At 39.4% G+C, this 16,146-nt stretch overlaps 1 protein-coding gene across 2 annotated transcripts in view; it reads right to left on the bottom strand.

Moving 5' to 3' along the window:
- The window catches only part of LOC150076465 (uncharacterized), a 215,988-nt gene that overhangs the window by 29,022 nt on the left and 170,820 nt on the right, over positions 1–16,146 (bottom strand). For both annotated transcript variants that reach the window (XM_090387007.1, XM_090387006.1), the window contains exon 6: positions 14,571–14,620. In XM_090387007.1, coding sequence (XP_090243133.1) covers positions 14,571–14,620 — 50 coding nt within the window. The remainder of the gene's footprint in view (positions 1–14,570; positions 14,621–16,146) is intronic.

The following is a 16,146-nucleotide window of genomic DNA, read 5'->3' as shown; positions in this document are numbered from 1 at the left end:
ATCTTCTTTTATCTGGTAAAGTTTATTGTTAGGGTCACTTTTCCAGGTCTGTGACTATTTATTGTAGCAGGCTTTGCGTATGACAGACTTAAAATCAGAGAAAGGAACCTGAGGATGTTGTGAGAGAGCGGGTTGAGGATGTTTAGCGGCAAAGTCGGCACTTTCATTTCCCGGAATGCCTGAATGGCCAGGGATCCAGCAAAAACTAATTGACTGATTGGACACACTGCAAGCAAATATAGCTGGGAATGAATCTGTTTCAATGTAGGGTGAGAAATGGAGGAATTCTTCCTTATGGCAGAGACAGCACTAAGAGAATCTGTGTAAATTATGGCAGATGAGATGGAAAGCTCAATTATCTTACTAAGCGCTAACTTAATGGCATATAATTCAGCTGTGAAGACGCTGCAAGCAAGCGGTAGTGTGGCTGAAATTGTACATAAAGGAAAAACTGCCGCAGCACCTACCATACTCTCAGTTTTTGAACCATCCGTATAAATTTTACAGGCATGGTTGTTCATAGCATGAGCTGAATGTAACTGTCTGATATTGCAGGAAGGTATATTTTTCCCCCACTGGAGGAAGTATGTATCTTGAGAGACAGACACATATGTCCAAGGAGCAACAGGTGTAGTTGTGTCTTGGAAGATTTCATTTAAATCGACATTCCAAGTCTGAACAAGCTCTTTGATCCTGAGAGAGGCGGGTCTATTTTCATTTGGCTTGCTCTCATAGAAGACATCCCAACGGGTATTATAGAGATACTCCCAACTTGGTTGCAATGGTAGACTCTGGATCTTAGCAGCGTAGTGAAGCAGTAGCGTTTTTCTACGCAGGTGTAATGGAGGATCATGCGCTTCAATATATAGACTTTGGATCAGAGAAGTCCTGAAAGCTCCCAACGCAGTCCTCAGAGCACTGTGATGGATCATATTTAGCCGTTTTAAAGTAGTGCTCCTGGCAGAGTCATACACTGGACAACCATAATCTAGCTGTGAATGGAATAAACTTCTATAAAGATGCAGCAAAGTACACCGATCAGCTCCCCATGACATAGATGATACCGAACGAAGTATATTCAAATGCTTTAAACAAGAAGTTCTCAAATAAGTGATGTGAGCTTGGAAATTTAGTTTGCGGTCTAATAGTAGTCCAAGAAATTTAATGGTATTAACGAGAGGGATTGGAGTATTGTTTATTTGTAATTCAGGTTCAGGATGGAGAGCTCGCTTCTTGCAAAAGTGAGTGACAGTGCATTTCTTTTCTGACAGTCTGTAACCGTTCCGTGAAGTCCAGGATTCTATTTTGGTTATGGCAAGTTGTAGGTGCCGTTCAATGGTATTCATACGTTGAGATTGACAGGAAATGGTAAGATCATCTGCATACATATAAGTTTGAACAGTTTTTGGGATATCTCGTGTCATGCTGCTAACTCGGATTGAAAACAGTGTTGGACTGAGTATTGATCCCTGTGGGACTCGCTCTTCCTGAATGTGAGATGTAGAGAGGACGTTTTTGTATCAGACTTGAAAAGAGCACAATTTCAGGAAATTCTGAATTATTTCTGGCAAATGACCCCTAAGCCCCAGATGGTAAAGGTCCATAATAATACCATGCCGCCATGTAGTGTCAAATGCCTTTTCAAGATCTAAATTGACCATGACTAGATGTTGTTTCATGACAAAGGCATTTCGGATATGACTCGGCTTTAATGAGCACATCTAGGGTTGATATATTTTTTCGAAAGCCATACTGGTGATCTCAAAGGAGATTCTCTGACTCCAGGATGTAAGTGAGCCTAGTATGAACCATTCTTTCGAAAATTTTTCCCATGCAGCTCATAAGAGATGTTGGCCTGTAGTTTTCAACACAGGAAGGATTTTTTCCTGGTTTTGGTAAGGCAATAATGAACGAATGGCGCCATGAAGATGGATAGGCATTTTCAGAGTAGATCCGATTGTAAAAAAATAATAGGGTTCTCAAGTCTTCTCCAAGTAAATGCTTTAACATAATGTAATGAACTCCATCTGGACCTGCAGCACTATTGGAAGATCTGTTTAATGATTCTTTAAGTTCTATTAACGTAAACGGTTGGTTGTACGGGAATGAACGGCGCGTGGAGAAGTTAATTTTATACTGTTCTGCACCTGCTTTGATTTTCTGGAAGGTGGAGGCATAGGTGGCAGAAGCTGATATTTTTGCAAATGATCCTGCTAATGTATTTGCAACTTCTTCGGGAGTAGAAATGTCTTTCCCTTTCCAATGAAGTATCGGAGAGGGCAGCCGAGCAAATTTGCCATTTAGTGCCTGTATTCTTTTCCAGATGACTTGTGTGTCCGTGTCTTTGGTAATGGTGGAGGCAAAAGCAATCCATGAATCCCGTTTCGCTTTCCGCCTAACTTGCCTAGCTTTTCTTTTAGTCTTTTAAAAGCAATTAGGTTACTAGTGGTGGGATACTTGCGGAAATGATTCCAGGCGCGGTTTTTTTCCTGTTTGGCAATTAAACAATCTGTATTCCACCAGTGATTTCTGTGTTTTCGATATGGTGTGGATTTTGGAATGGAGGCCTTAGCTGCAGTCAGAATCTGATTGGTTATGTAAGTGTTGACATCATCAATATGTTGCCTTTGAACATAAAATCTGTCTAAGCGTATCTGGGCAGAATAGCCACCCCAGTTTGCCTTTTTAAACTGCCAAGTGGATCGTTGGTCAGGATTTGAAGTTACCCCTGTTTGTAGCGAGCAAATAATTGGAAAGTGATCACTGTTGAAGGGATCGGTTAATACAGACCATGTCATGATTGGAAATATGGATGGTGAACAAATTGACAAGTCTATTGTGGAAGCAGATCCGGTTGCTAAGTGGATGTAGGTAGGAGATCCAGAATTTAATAAATTAAGATCATTATTATGCATGAATTCCTCCATCAATTTGCCTCTTATATCCATTGTGGCCGATCCCCACAATGGATGGTGTCCATTAAAGTCACCAAAAAGACAAATTGGAGTTGGGCATTGTGCAATGAGGTTGTCAAGTTCTGAAAGCAGAAGTGGGGCAGATGGCGGAATATAAATGGAAACAATGGTAAATGACGTACCAACTGCAAGGCGAGCTGCCACAGCTTCTAGGGTAGTTCTCAATTGGATCGGCTTGGATGGTATGTTAGCGTTAACAAGAATAGCAACTCCTCCACGTGCAGGTGATACCGAGTTCCTATCTTGTCTGTAAACGGTATAACTTGAAAATTTTGGCAAAACTTGGGGTGACAAGAATGTTTCCTGTAAGCATACACCTATGGGATTAAATTGAGCTATTAAATCTCTTACGTCATCAGACTGAGTGCTTAGTCCTCTACAATTCCATTGTATGATCTTATTCATTATTTAGGTTTACCTGAGGATGATTCATCTGACTGTTTTCTGTACATGGGACATTTTTTCCGGTCCTTTTTTTGAGAATGTGGGGCGTCCAGTATCCATGGTGTCATCTGCATGGAGTTCTAGAATAGGTTCCTCATTGTCTAGCAGCTCATCTACATCCATGCTTTTGGAGGGAGATTCCGTTTTTTTAGAGACTGATTCAGATTTTAATTGTTCTTTTCCAACTGGGACTAATGGGGTATGAATAGGAATGCTGATTGGAGTATCTGTGGCTTCGCTAGTTCTTTTTGGAGGATTATCTTTCTTTGAGGTTGAAAGCGTAGATTTGAGCCAGTTCGCTACAGAGGTGTTAGGTGGAACTGATACATCTGTTTGAGCTGCAGTAGAAACGAAGTTCCGAGTGCGAGCTGCATAGGAACGACTACTAGGCAGGGTCGACATAACTTGTCTACGTGCCTCAGGAAAGGTGACTTTATTTTCTATTTTGTACTTTTGAATTTTCTTTTCTGTAATCCATAGCTCACATGTTTTGGAAAAAGCTGGGTGGCTTTCTTTGCAGTTTGGACAAACAGGGGTTTTGACAGAGCAATCCGCTTGAGTGTGATCTTTAGAGCCGCAGATGGGACATATGACCTCACCTCTACATGCCTGCTGCGAATGCCCATATTTCTGGCATTTGAAGCAGCGAACGGGATTCGAGATAAATGGTCTTATATGACAATTCAAATAGCCAGCTTTAATTGAGGATGGTAAGTCTGGCGTACTGAATGTTAAAATTATCCATCTCGTTGGAGTGAGATTTCCATCTTTTTTAGTCATAATCCGTTTCACATTTGTAACTTTTTGACTACTTAGTTCTTGAAGTAGCTCTTCTTCGGAGACTGTAATTAGGTCCCACTCGCTGATTACACCCTTTGATGAATTTAAGGTTCTGTGTGGAGTAATTGATACTGTGAGCCCACAAAATGATGTTGTTTTAAGAGCCGCTCAGAATTTTTAGCGGTGGCAGTTTCAATGAGGAGATCTCTGGATTGTAGTCTTTTCACCATTTTTGGTGATCCAGTAATTGATTCCAAATATTTTTGAATCAAGAATGGTGACAATTTGCCTACAGGTTGGGAGGATAAGGAATGAATCACCAAGAAATTTGGTAATTCATCATGGCATTCAGGTTCCCTTCTAAGCCTTTTGGGCTGGTTGGTGTCACGGTCGTTGTCAGGAATTTCTGACCTTGAGCTTGATGGCTCTAAAGGTGGATAATTACTCGTATCCATGTTAGCTCCTTTTAGCCCTGGGGGTATATTTTTACCACCCAGATTACCGGCCCCGCCACGGGGAGGCAGGAGCAGTGCCGCTTGTGGCCAAGCGTATAGGTTAGTACAATTAATAAGACGAATTTAATTAAAGAAAAAGGTTCTTTCCTTCTTCTGGGCTCTCTTCTTAGTGCTTTTAAGAAAAAGGGCTACTTAACGAAAAAGTTTAATAATCAAGGGAGAAAATAAAAGAGAACCTAGTCGCTTAGAGAAAAACGCTTTTCAATCGCATGAGAATTGCTTGGCCACGGAAACGCTTGGCACCCGGGGCCCCTCTCCTGGGTGGAATCAATTAATGCCATCCTAGATGAAATTCAATCAGAGACCCCTCAACAAACTGAGATCAGAAGAAAAATATACAATCTGACGTATACTGGCCATACAGAAGAGGAACCAGTCAGTCCCCAAGAAGTTCAAGAAATGGTGAAACCAATGAAGAATGGAAAATTCCTCGGCCATGACCTTGTGGAGATGTTGAAGAGGCCCCCAACTCATCCAAAATCTTCTAAATACTTGTCTACAAGATGCATGCTACACGAAAACTTGGAAAAATGAGAACCTTAAAATTCTGTTAAAGGATCCAGATAAGCCTGAACAATCACCTGCCTCATATAGACCCATAGCCCTGCTGCCTATAATATGGAAAGTACTCGAGAAAATAATTACCGCTAGATCCCAAACAGCGTGCACAGGTAAGGGACTAGGATACATCAATCAGTTTGGGTTTACAAAGGGAAGATCCACCATAGATGCCATTAGGATAGTAGTGGACACAGCCTCTTTGTGGATTTTTTAAAGGGCCTTTGACACCTTTTGGTGGCAAAGCACCCTTAAGCATTTCAGGGATGACATGGTCTTGGCCCAGATTTATGGATTAATTACTAACTACTTCAAGGGAAGGTTCCTCGCTGTAACCTCGGGGATCTGCACCAGTCACTAAAAGCTGCCCTCGAGGATCTGTCCAAAGCCCTTTCTGCTAGAATACAGTCTTTGATGGGTGGAGCAGGGAAATGTTATCAAAGTGGCCAATGCAGACAATCCGGATGTCCTGCTTCTCGACAGCTCAAGGAGAGATTGGAAGACCTTGTGAAGATATCTTGGACTATTTTTCCGGCTGGTGTTCTATTCACAAACTTAACATCTCTATTCCCAAAATGAAGCAAGTGCTACTTAGAGGATCCCTAAACAGACCCCCAACAATCAAAGTCAAAGATTAGGCCATCAAGATGAAGATATTGTATATATCAGCATTTTTCTGGACAGAAAGTTGAGCTTCATCTCCCATGGCAAGTACATAGTAAAAAAGTTTAAACAGGTTACAGGAAAACTAATCAGGATCACTATGGCAGTCTGGGGAGTCAAGCCTTCGACCCTCAGACTAACATGAATGCATCTTCATCCCCATTGCTTGTTATGCTGCAGGTGCCTGGGGTCACAGAATCACCAACTGCAGGCCCTAAGATTTTTGCTGCATGCCATCTCGAGAGCTTGCAGAACAGTGTCCACAGTTCCACTCCAGGTCATCTGCGGCAAGCTACCAATCCACCACGAAATAGCCTTCCACTATCTTCAATACTACAGATGGAAGAGCCTCCCCTGCAAGAAACAGAGACTATGCAAAAAACCAGCACATGTCAACTAAAGAAGACGAGAATAATCCAAGGAATGATGGATGAGTGAAGAAGGGAGTGGACTGGCTCAGCGCTAGAAAGAACCATATACGAATTCTTACCAGAAGCTAAAATATTCGACAAGGCCTTGACTTCACCTATCATTTTTGCTGACTGGACATGGCAGCATAAACTCAGCTATACTCTCAGACTAACTGACTCACCTCTCTGCCCCTGTGGATCACCTGAGAAAATCAATCAATCACCTAATCTTCCAATGCCACATTTATCAGGATCTCTCAACTACAAATAATCACTGAAGTATATGATCAAGAAAATGTCAAAAATCTCACCTTGACTCCTCAAAGGTTCACCTCGTTCGCTTCGCTGACTTTGCTGATGGCCTCTTCAAATGCAGGAGAAGAATCATTATTATTGTAAACAGAACCCAGATGCAGATGGACACTGATTTGGACACTCGCCAACAATGACAAACACCAAAAGCACAATGCCAAGCTAAAGAATCATGATTGGAACCAAAGGGTTCCACTGTCCTAATTCTACTTTTCTCAAGGGATATGTCTCTCTTCCATCCCATACTGCCTAGAACTTTACTCCTCCTCTCCCTGAAATCTCCCAGTGACACACACAATCTTCCTTTCACTTTCATTTGAGGCCCCATGGGGAGGCTCCTTCCAGTGGAACCTCTTCCTGGGTGTACCATCAATGCAACGTAGACTCTGGCACACCTCCAAGTGGTGAAGGATGGGAGGCAGTGAACAAATTCATTTATGCCCCATGCTTGCTAAGATGCCAGGAGTCAGCAAACAACACTCAACAGAACAAACATACCACCTTACGTAACTATACTTACCACACTGCCGGCTTTGGCACATTTCATACAGATGCTACAGCAGCTAATGGGGGAAATCCCAGAGACTGCCATGAAACAAACATTTTATCCTTCCCGTACATATTGTACTCTATATTCAAATTCTGCATCCCTTATATCTGAGTGACACCACGTCTCTGATATCTGCAGAATGTTTGCATTTGATGACTTCACCAGCACTTCAAATTTGTTCACTATGTTTCTAGCATTAGTGTACATGCAGATGTTGTTACTCTTAGTTATCCTAACAGAGCTGAAGTATTTGCTTATTCCGTGATGAGCCCCAGCAGGGCTTGAAATCTTCAACACCTCGCTTTCCAGGCTGCCGCATGTTCCAATAGAAGCAGCACAAGGATCGGTTTCATCTCTACCTGTGCCTCTACTTAATCTATTATTCTGTGTATCTTCCCAAGCTGCAGTTTTCTGACCCACCTAACACTGCCTTGATAGCATCGGTGACTATTCTTTCACCCCTTCAGTTTAAGTGTATCCCATTCCTGTAAAATTAATCTCTCCTGTTAACAAGTATACTCCATGCCAGTAGAGTAAGTAGAGCAACCTTTGTGGGGAATTCCACTGAATGCTGATATATTTTTTAACAGTGAGTATTTCTGCTTGCTCACCTCTACTATAAGATCTCCAGATTGTAGTGTTTTAAACGTTTTTGGTGGGCCAGCCACATTTTCAAGACATTCCTGAATTAAAAATGGGGATAGCTTACTCAGTATATGGTCTATCAAGGTTCAGTATTAGAAAATGAGAAGCAGGGCTTTCAGTTCCTTCTTTTATTTCTCTCTCTCTGCATTATATGACTTTATTTCATTTCCATTCATTCAACAGATCTGAATCAAGAGATCCACACGCAATGTGTCTGTTGTTTTTCATCATGGGTTGTTATTTCTATATGGGTTGTTATTTAAACCATTTAAGTACAGCACTACTTGAAGTAAATGTACAAGAAAAGTGGAACTACAAAAGAAATAGAACCACTATCACTGGGAAAGAGCACTATATATCACACAAAGAAAATTGCTAGTCATTATTGCTTGGCACTTGGGCAGTGATCAAAACCACTGTGCTAACCATAAGTGCTGATTTGGTTTGTTTGTTTAGGAGTTTTATGCCAAATCAGCGACTGAGGCTTTAATGCACCAAGTCAAAAGGTTTAATGCACCAAGTCAAATAAAAATATACGAATAAAATAGTATAATTAAAATATTATTATAAAAAAGTATATAATATAAAACAGTTATAAAGCAATCTAGATAAAATTACATAAATTGATAAGTTGTAAAAACTTAAAGATATTTGTCACACTGTCATTGTCTAATAAAATTTGTCTGAGCGTATAAGGCTCAGACAGATGGGTAAAACAAAACCAATGAATCATTATTAAAATATGTACATTCAATTAAAATATGCTGGACTGTTAAAATGGTGTCAATTTCTACACATAGGGCAGATAGCATTGCTATCTGCCCTCAGCCGATACCAATGCATAAAGTGACATCTTTAATGCAGAGCCAAATTAGAACAACTTCCTCTTTACAGTTACCATGCAGACTAGACTGCCAATGTTCAATTACAGGCTTAATCTTGTATAACTTGTTTGCAGCTTGCCCGTGCTACAAGTATTGCAATTGGGAAACCAGTTTCTTTCATATTAATTGCCTGTATATATAGGCGACTAGCAGGCGAGAGTTACAAAAGGTTCACTGATTTGGCTGCAGTCTGCCAAATCATTTCCCAAGATCCCAATGTGGCTGGGGATCCAGCAGAAACAAACATCAAATTCAGATTGACAAATTATGTGTAGTTTCTGCTACACTTCCTTTCTCAATCTGAATTTGAGTATCCAGAGCAGGAGTGGATGAGGATTAAACCTCATTGATAAGGTCTGCATCAAACTGAGAGAATCAGTATATATAATACATATTTGGTGGATAGTTTGTATATAATCCATAGCTAGCTCAACTGTGCACAGCTATGTAATGAATATGCTGCATTCAGGGAAGATCACTCAGATTATCGTAGTGTCTGGAAAACTGCTGCAGATCCCACAGACACTTCTGATTTTGAACTGTCTGTGTAGACTGGCAAGAAGTCAGAATGTTCAAATTAGCATGCTGAAAAGAACTGCAGGTAGAGAGCAGATGGAGTACTGTCTTTTCTGCAGTTGTTAAGAGAAATTGCAAGGTGAGACAAGAGCATGACAGGGTTGCTCTGGTGATGGGGCAACATTGTCTAATGTGATGTCCAAATCACTGAGTAGCTGTTGGATATGAATACTGAATGGATGATTGGCAGTCTGGTGAGTGTTGTAGATTTTCCTGTGGTTAAAAAAAAAAGAAAAAGAAAAAAGGTTTTGGAAGTTTTATTGTGATATAATTTTGGATTTCATCAGGTAAAAGATTCAATTTTTTCATCGCTTAAATCTTCCACATATAATAAACTGTCTACCTTCCTCTTTTTACTTTCTGTTGAAACAATTCTGGCCTTTTGGCATCAATGTGGCAATGCAAAATTACTTGAGACCGACCAGACGCAGAACTCTACTCTTAGACTTCCTAAACTCTTCATTGACAGTATTTGATGAGGAATGACAGGATCTAAGCAACATTCTTCCAAGCTCTCTCTGTGTCAATTTCTATGGTCTTCCAGAACATTTCCTGGATGTAGCAGTGCAACAATGTCACGAACAGATTGCAATAGTATGAATATGGTATCCACACAGTACAATTAGATTCCCCCACTCACCAGCCTAAACTAGAAAAAGGAATTTTACAAAAACAGAAATCAGTTTGGTATTTAAAATAATGCTTTTCAAACTATCTATATATTCACTATATATTAACTGATAAAAGCAATATAATAATTAAGAAATATTTGTGTTAATAAATACTACATAACACTATAATTCAAGATTGAAACTTCCTTATCATCAATAAATTTTCTCAAAAGGTATCCAAATCCACATGTTTTACAAGTTTTGCAGCTCCTGCGAACGGTGTGTTTTTAGCTATATTTAGCCACTTTATTGACTAATTGTTATATTAAATTATTTTCTATAAGTAGCTTATAGACCTAGTTAAGATCCTTGGTTTATTCTGAATCGAGACAGCGAGATTTTGGAAGTTAAGTAATACTTGGTGTCCGTAGATTTACTGTTCGTAACTTGTCGCCATTGTTATATGATACAACGTTATATCTCGTACTGGATAGCGTTAGCTTAGTATAGTGTAGTATAGTATATAATATTATCAATCGATCAGTAAAATTTATTAATCTTGTTAAACTTCATTGTCCATTAAATTGTACGTTTTAACTAAATACATATAACGACTTACATTTTACAAAACGTAACTTTATTATTTAATACTTAACTTGATATGGAAGTTATATAACGAAACTTGGAGATAATACTCGATACCGAAAAAAAAAAAAAATATATATATATATAGATATATAGTGTTATAACTGCGTTGGGATATAAGTTTAGGGTTATAATTCTGTACTGAAATTGAATCGAAATCATGACTCAGACCAGAGCAGCAAAGCAAAAGGCTCAAGCTAATGGGAGTGCTGTGGCTCAGGAGAAAACTGAGGGAAGGCAGCTGCCCTCTGAATCACAGCCTTTTAAAATGCACTGCTTGCTTGATCTTTGTGGAGCAATCAGGTACAAGACATGATCCTGTATCTGATTGCTAAACAATTGGCAAGGGGAATGTCACGTGTGTGCATGATGTAAGGAGTGTGACAAAATCTGGCGACAACTCAGCGTTGTTATGGGCCTATATGAGAGCATGAAGGACAGGGTAGATGCCCTCGAAGGATCTAAATTGAGGGGCCCATCAAGCTCTCAGCTGCTGAAATCAACACCAGAGCTTGCACTTGATCATCATGAAACACAGAGGCAACCACCAAGGCAGAATGCGCTAGTCCCACAGGAACTAGTAGTTGTTGGTGACTATTGTCAGAGAAACGGGGAACATGGTATGTAAAATGGATAGGTGGAACAGGACCAGGGTATGTCTGCCAGGAACAAAGGTTGATGATATAGAGCAGATATCATCTTTTAAGGGCACAAAAGGTGATATTGTTGTACACGTTGGCACTAATGATATTAAGAGTAGGAGACTGGTGGAATTACTTAACAAGTACAGGTCACTGCTGAAAAAAAAAAGCAGTGAATTAAGATTGAATTTGAAAGTGTCTCTAATTCTGCCCAGACACAACAGGAGGGAGTATATGATGAGAGCCTTGTCGATCAATTCAGCATTGGAAAGATTGTGCAAGGCTCAAGGGGCAGAATTTTTTTCAGCCTGGTGTGTACTTGTTAACAGGAGAGACTGCTTCTACAGGGATGGGATACACTTAAATAGAAAGGTTGCAAGAATATTTGCTGATGCTATCGAGGCAGTGTTAGGTGGGTCGAAAAACTGCTAGCTTGCGGGGGATACAAGGACTAATAGAGTAACAGTAGCCACTGGCAGAGGTGAAAATGATTCTTGCACTGCTTCTATTGGAATGAGCAGCAGACTGGAAAACAAGATGCAGGGTATCTCAGAGACTGCTGGGAATCATTGGGGTACAAGTAAACACATGGGTTGTGTTAGGGTAGCTAAGAATAGTAACAGGTGCATGTATACTTGCATATACACCAATGCTAGGAGTTTGATAAATAAATTTGATGAATTTCAGGTGTTGCTCAAAACATCAAAGACAGATATTGTTGGGATATCAGAAACGTGGTGTCACACAGATATAAGGAATGCAGAACAGGAATTTGGGGAGTACATGTACAGGGAGGATAGACAGGATAGGAAGGGAGGAGGGGTTATGCTATTAGTTAAGAAACACAAAATCCAAGGACATGCAGCCAGTCAACATCGCAGTGTCGAGTCAGTTTGGTGTGACATAAGCACTGGGAGATCAAAATTGAGAGTAGGAGTGTGTTATAGGCCTAATGACTCTGATGAGCATAATAAGAAACTGTACAGGGAAATAGTGGGCCAGTAAATCAGTCTTATAATGGGAGATTTTAATTTCCCGGATAATGACTGGAATTTGTGGGTTGGTCACTCACACACTAGCAAGGCTTTTGTGGATTTATTGGGTGATTGTTTTCTACATCAGCATGTTTGGGAGGCAACTAGAAAGAGTAATACTCTTGATCTGATTATCAGTAGTGATTCTTCATTCATTAAGAATCTGCAGATAAAGGAACCACTAAGTGGCAGTGATCACAGTGTACTGAAGTGGGATTTACTCAAAGATGTAACTACCATCAGGGGTAAAGGGAAGAGTTTTTGCATTCGTAAAAGGCAACTACTGGGGTCTGAGACAGTATTTAAATTCTATATGGTGGGACCAACTGATGATGTTACCAACACAGCAAATTCAAAATGGGAGGCATTCAAAGAATTTATTTGGAAGCTACTAGGCTTTACATACCAACTAAGAAATATTGTTCAAGGTTTAGGCCTAAATGGGTGTCAGAAGAACTAATGAGCCATATTGCCAAGGGAAATGCATGGGACACATATAAATTAATGGGTGACATGGAAGCCTATGATAGATATAAGCTGATCTGTAACCAAGTCAAAAAGGAGATTAGGCAGGCAAAGGATGCAAAGAAAAACAGCAAAGAGTTCTTTACCTATGTAAACTCTAGATGGAAAGGAATGAATCAGATTGGTCCACTGGATATTGATGGTTTAACTATTGATGATCCTGCTCAGGTGGCTAACAAACTAAATGAGTATTTTGCATCTACATTCACATGAGTTATTCAGGAGGGGAATGCCAGAGGTGAATTGAACTCTGGCAGGGAGCTTGATGATTTTGTAATAACTGAGAGGAAAGTGGAGGAGAAATTGCTGAAGATAAACATAAAAAGAGCACCCGGGGTGGATGGGATCTATCCAGTTATATTAAAGGAGTCAGCAAACCCTTAGCCATAATTAGAGTAGCTTCCTTGGACTCAGGGGAGGTACCCATGGACTGGAGATGTGCAAATGTGACCCCAATTCACAAAGGAGGATCAAAGGGCGACAAGTAATTATAGAACTGTTAGTTTAATGTCTGTTCCAGGAAAATCAATGGAGGCCCTGGTTAAAGAAGCACTGCAGGATCATCTAGACAAGACTTCAGTTATAGCTCGGATATAGCATAGTTTTGTTTTGTTAAGGAAAGTCTTGCCCGACCAATTTGATTGGATGTGGTCACAAAGGAACTGGATGCAGGGAATAACTTTGATATCATATATTTGGATCTTATGAAAGGCTTTTGATACTGTTGCACATGGAAGACTGCTGCACAAATTGGAGCAGTGTGGCATTGGAGGCAAATTGCTGCTATGGATAAAGGGATGGTTGAGTGGGAGAAGACAAAGAGTGGTAATGAATGGACACTGCTCATCGTGGACCAATGTTAATAGTGGAGTCCCTCAGGGTTCAGTGTTGGGTTCATTGTTGTTTTCTTTATTTATAAATGATATTGATGATGGTATATCAAGCTTAATGTCCAAGTTTGCAGACGATACGAAGGTTGGCAGGGTTGTTAAGGACACTAATGACAGTACGCTGCTGCAACAGGATCTAGAAATGTTGAGCAGATGGGCTGAGAGGTGGCAAATGGAGTTTAACATTGACAAATCTAAAGTACTACATATGGGAAACAGTAACCCCAGAGCAATGCATCAACTCTGTGGTACTACACTGGCAGTGGTAGAGAACGAAAAGGACCTGGGGTTAATGGTGCAGGCAGATATGAAGTTTTCTGAGCAGTGCAGACGGTCTGCAAGAGTAGCTCATGGTGTCTTGTCTATGATATACAGGAATTTTTCTAGCAGAGATAAGGATGTGATTATCCCCTTATATAGGGAAATGGTCAGGGCACACCTTGAGTACTGTATACAGGTCTGGAGACTAAGCACCTGCAAGGTGATCTGATTGAGGTGTATAAATCCTTTAAAGGTTTGAACATGCTCAATGCTGATGGGATTCTTCCTCTTGCTCAGAATAATAATTTGAGAGGGCATGAATTCAAATCGAGGAAAGACATTCGTAGGATACATGTGCGGAAGTTTGCCTTTAGCCAGCGAGTGGTTGGTTGGTTGGTGTAACAGACTTTCATCTTTTGTCGTGGAAGTTGATAGACTAAATAAATTTAAGGCTGAGCTGGACAGGTATTTGGGACAAATGGAGGGGTGAAATGGGAATGGTTTTTTTTTTTTAGCTGATGTTGCATAAGCTTGCTTTCTTGTATCATATGCCTCTACTAATGCTAATACTTATGAGATAAGCTTTCTCCAACTGTTTCTTTGAAAGCTGTATAATTCCAGGTTTATAAAAGAAATATTAACAAATCTTACCTTATGTTTTGGACAAAACATAGACAAATTATCTTCACTCAGCTGACAACCTATAAAAAAAAAAAAAAAATATATATATATATATATATATGTAATGTTTTAAACTTTAGAAAAATGATATACACAAACAAAAAATTGCCATATTAAGCCATCTATTGAATTTCATTCCAGATTATTCTTAAGCAATATTTTAAAATACAGTAGCAGAATGAATTATGCTGCCTTGTATTGTGTGAATTCATACATTCTCTAGAAAAAAATATTAAATCAAAGATTAAAATATTGAGAATAATAAAAATGAAACTGTTTAATAAACACCAAACCAATGCTCAAGTACACTACTTTCTTTACATAACGTGTGCCAATGAAGATTCATGTGGCTACATCCAAAACGCTTGCCCAGACTTCAGTCACTCAGGTGACTGAAATCTCAGCAATCGAGACTCCTGATACAAATTATTTATTTACTAAGCATCTTTGAATAATCATATTTTCATATTTGCAATATGCAGGATGCCGTGGTGTCTGGTGAATTGGCAACCATGTTTTCTGAGAATGTGGAAGGGTTTGGAAATAGTTCTAGGATGTAAGCATCAAAAATTAATCGGTCTGGGGGGTGGTATTTAAAGTATTTAAAAATTCCACCTATAAATTTGCACAAGCAATAATTGGTCTCAGTTAATTATAGAGAAAAGCAGTTTTAATAAATAGTCAAATGAAGTTCATTTAATTTAATTTCTCCTCCAAACTAAAATTTTCTGAGATGCATTTAGATCAGTTCAGCAATAAGGTGCTGTGGCTGAAATATACATAATAGCAAATGCTTAATGTACGGTACTCACCTTGAATGTAATCTGCAGTAGTTTTATGAAGAGACTGATGGCTAAATTTAAGGTGGAATAATTAAATTAATGAATTAAGGCGGGATAAAAAATAAGTTAATTTAACAAAATTTAAGATAAGCGCAAGGAAGCAGAAGTGCACCACTCCATCCCTGGTTGTCATAAGATAGAAAGTAGTTAATCTAGAACTTAAGTGAAAAAATTGGTAATGCTAATAGTCACAATGACAGACTTTCGTTGAGTTATAATGTCTTCAGTTGGCGAAGTGGGGAGCAGATGCGTGCTGTAATTAAGGAATTATCTATACTCTCGTGATGCTCTTTGGAACACGTGGGAATCTCAAATGTGAGAGATTCCAAGCCGGGGAAAGATTGAAGGGGAGTTTCGCATTTATAATATTGAGATTAAATGGTGTCGGAATCATTCAATAATGAGAGCTTCATATTAAAGAATTTTGTAGCTGGTTTTAAGTTTTATAATAGTGATGGCGGAATCTATTAGGGGAGTGTGATTGTGGGTATGGGCATGTATTGTAAGTTCCGTGCTAGATTGCCCAGTTCTAAAACTATTATAGTGGTAGTATGTGCGAGTGTTAGAGGTTTTGTAGAACCAAACTTTGTTGTAGTACTACCAATATAGCAGGCATCACAGTTTGGTTGACATTTGATCAGATAAATTATATTGTTCAAATCGCTAGTTGGGTACTTATGTGTGTCTTTGTAAGTATTAAATAA

Source organism: Mastigoproctus giganteus, chromosome 13 (assembly GCF_048544385.1).
Source record: "Mastigoproctus giganteus isolate SK-2022 chromosome 13, ASM4854438v1, whole genome shotgun sequence".
Taxonomy (NCBI): Eukaryota; Metazoa; Arthropoda; class Arachnida; order Uropygi; family Thelyphonidae; genus Mastigoproctus; species Mastigoproctus giganteus.
The sequence above is the reverse complement of the archived record's forward strand: the minus strand, read 5'-3'. Positions and strand labels throughout refer to the sequence as shown.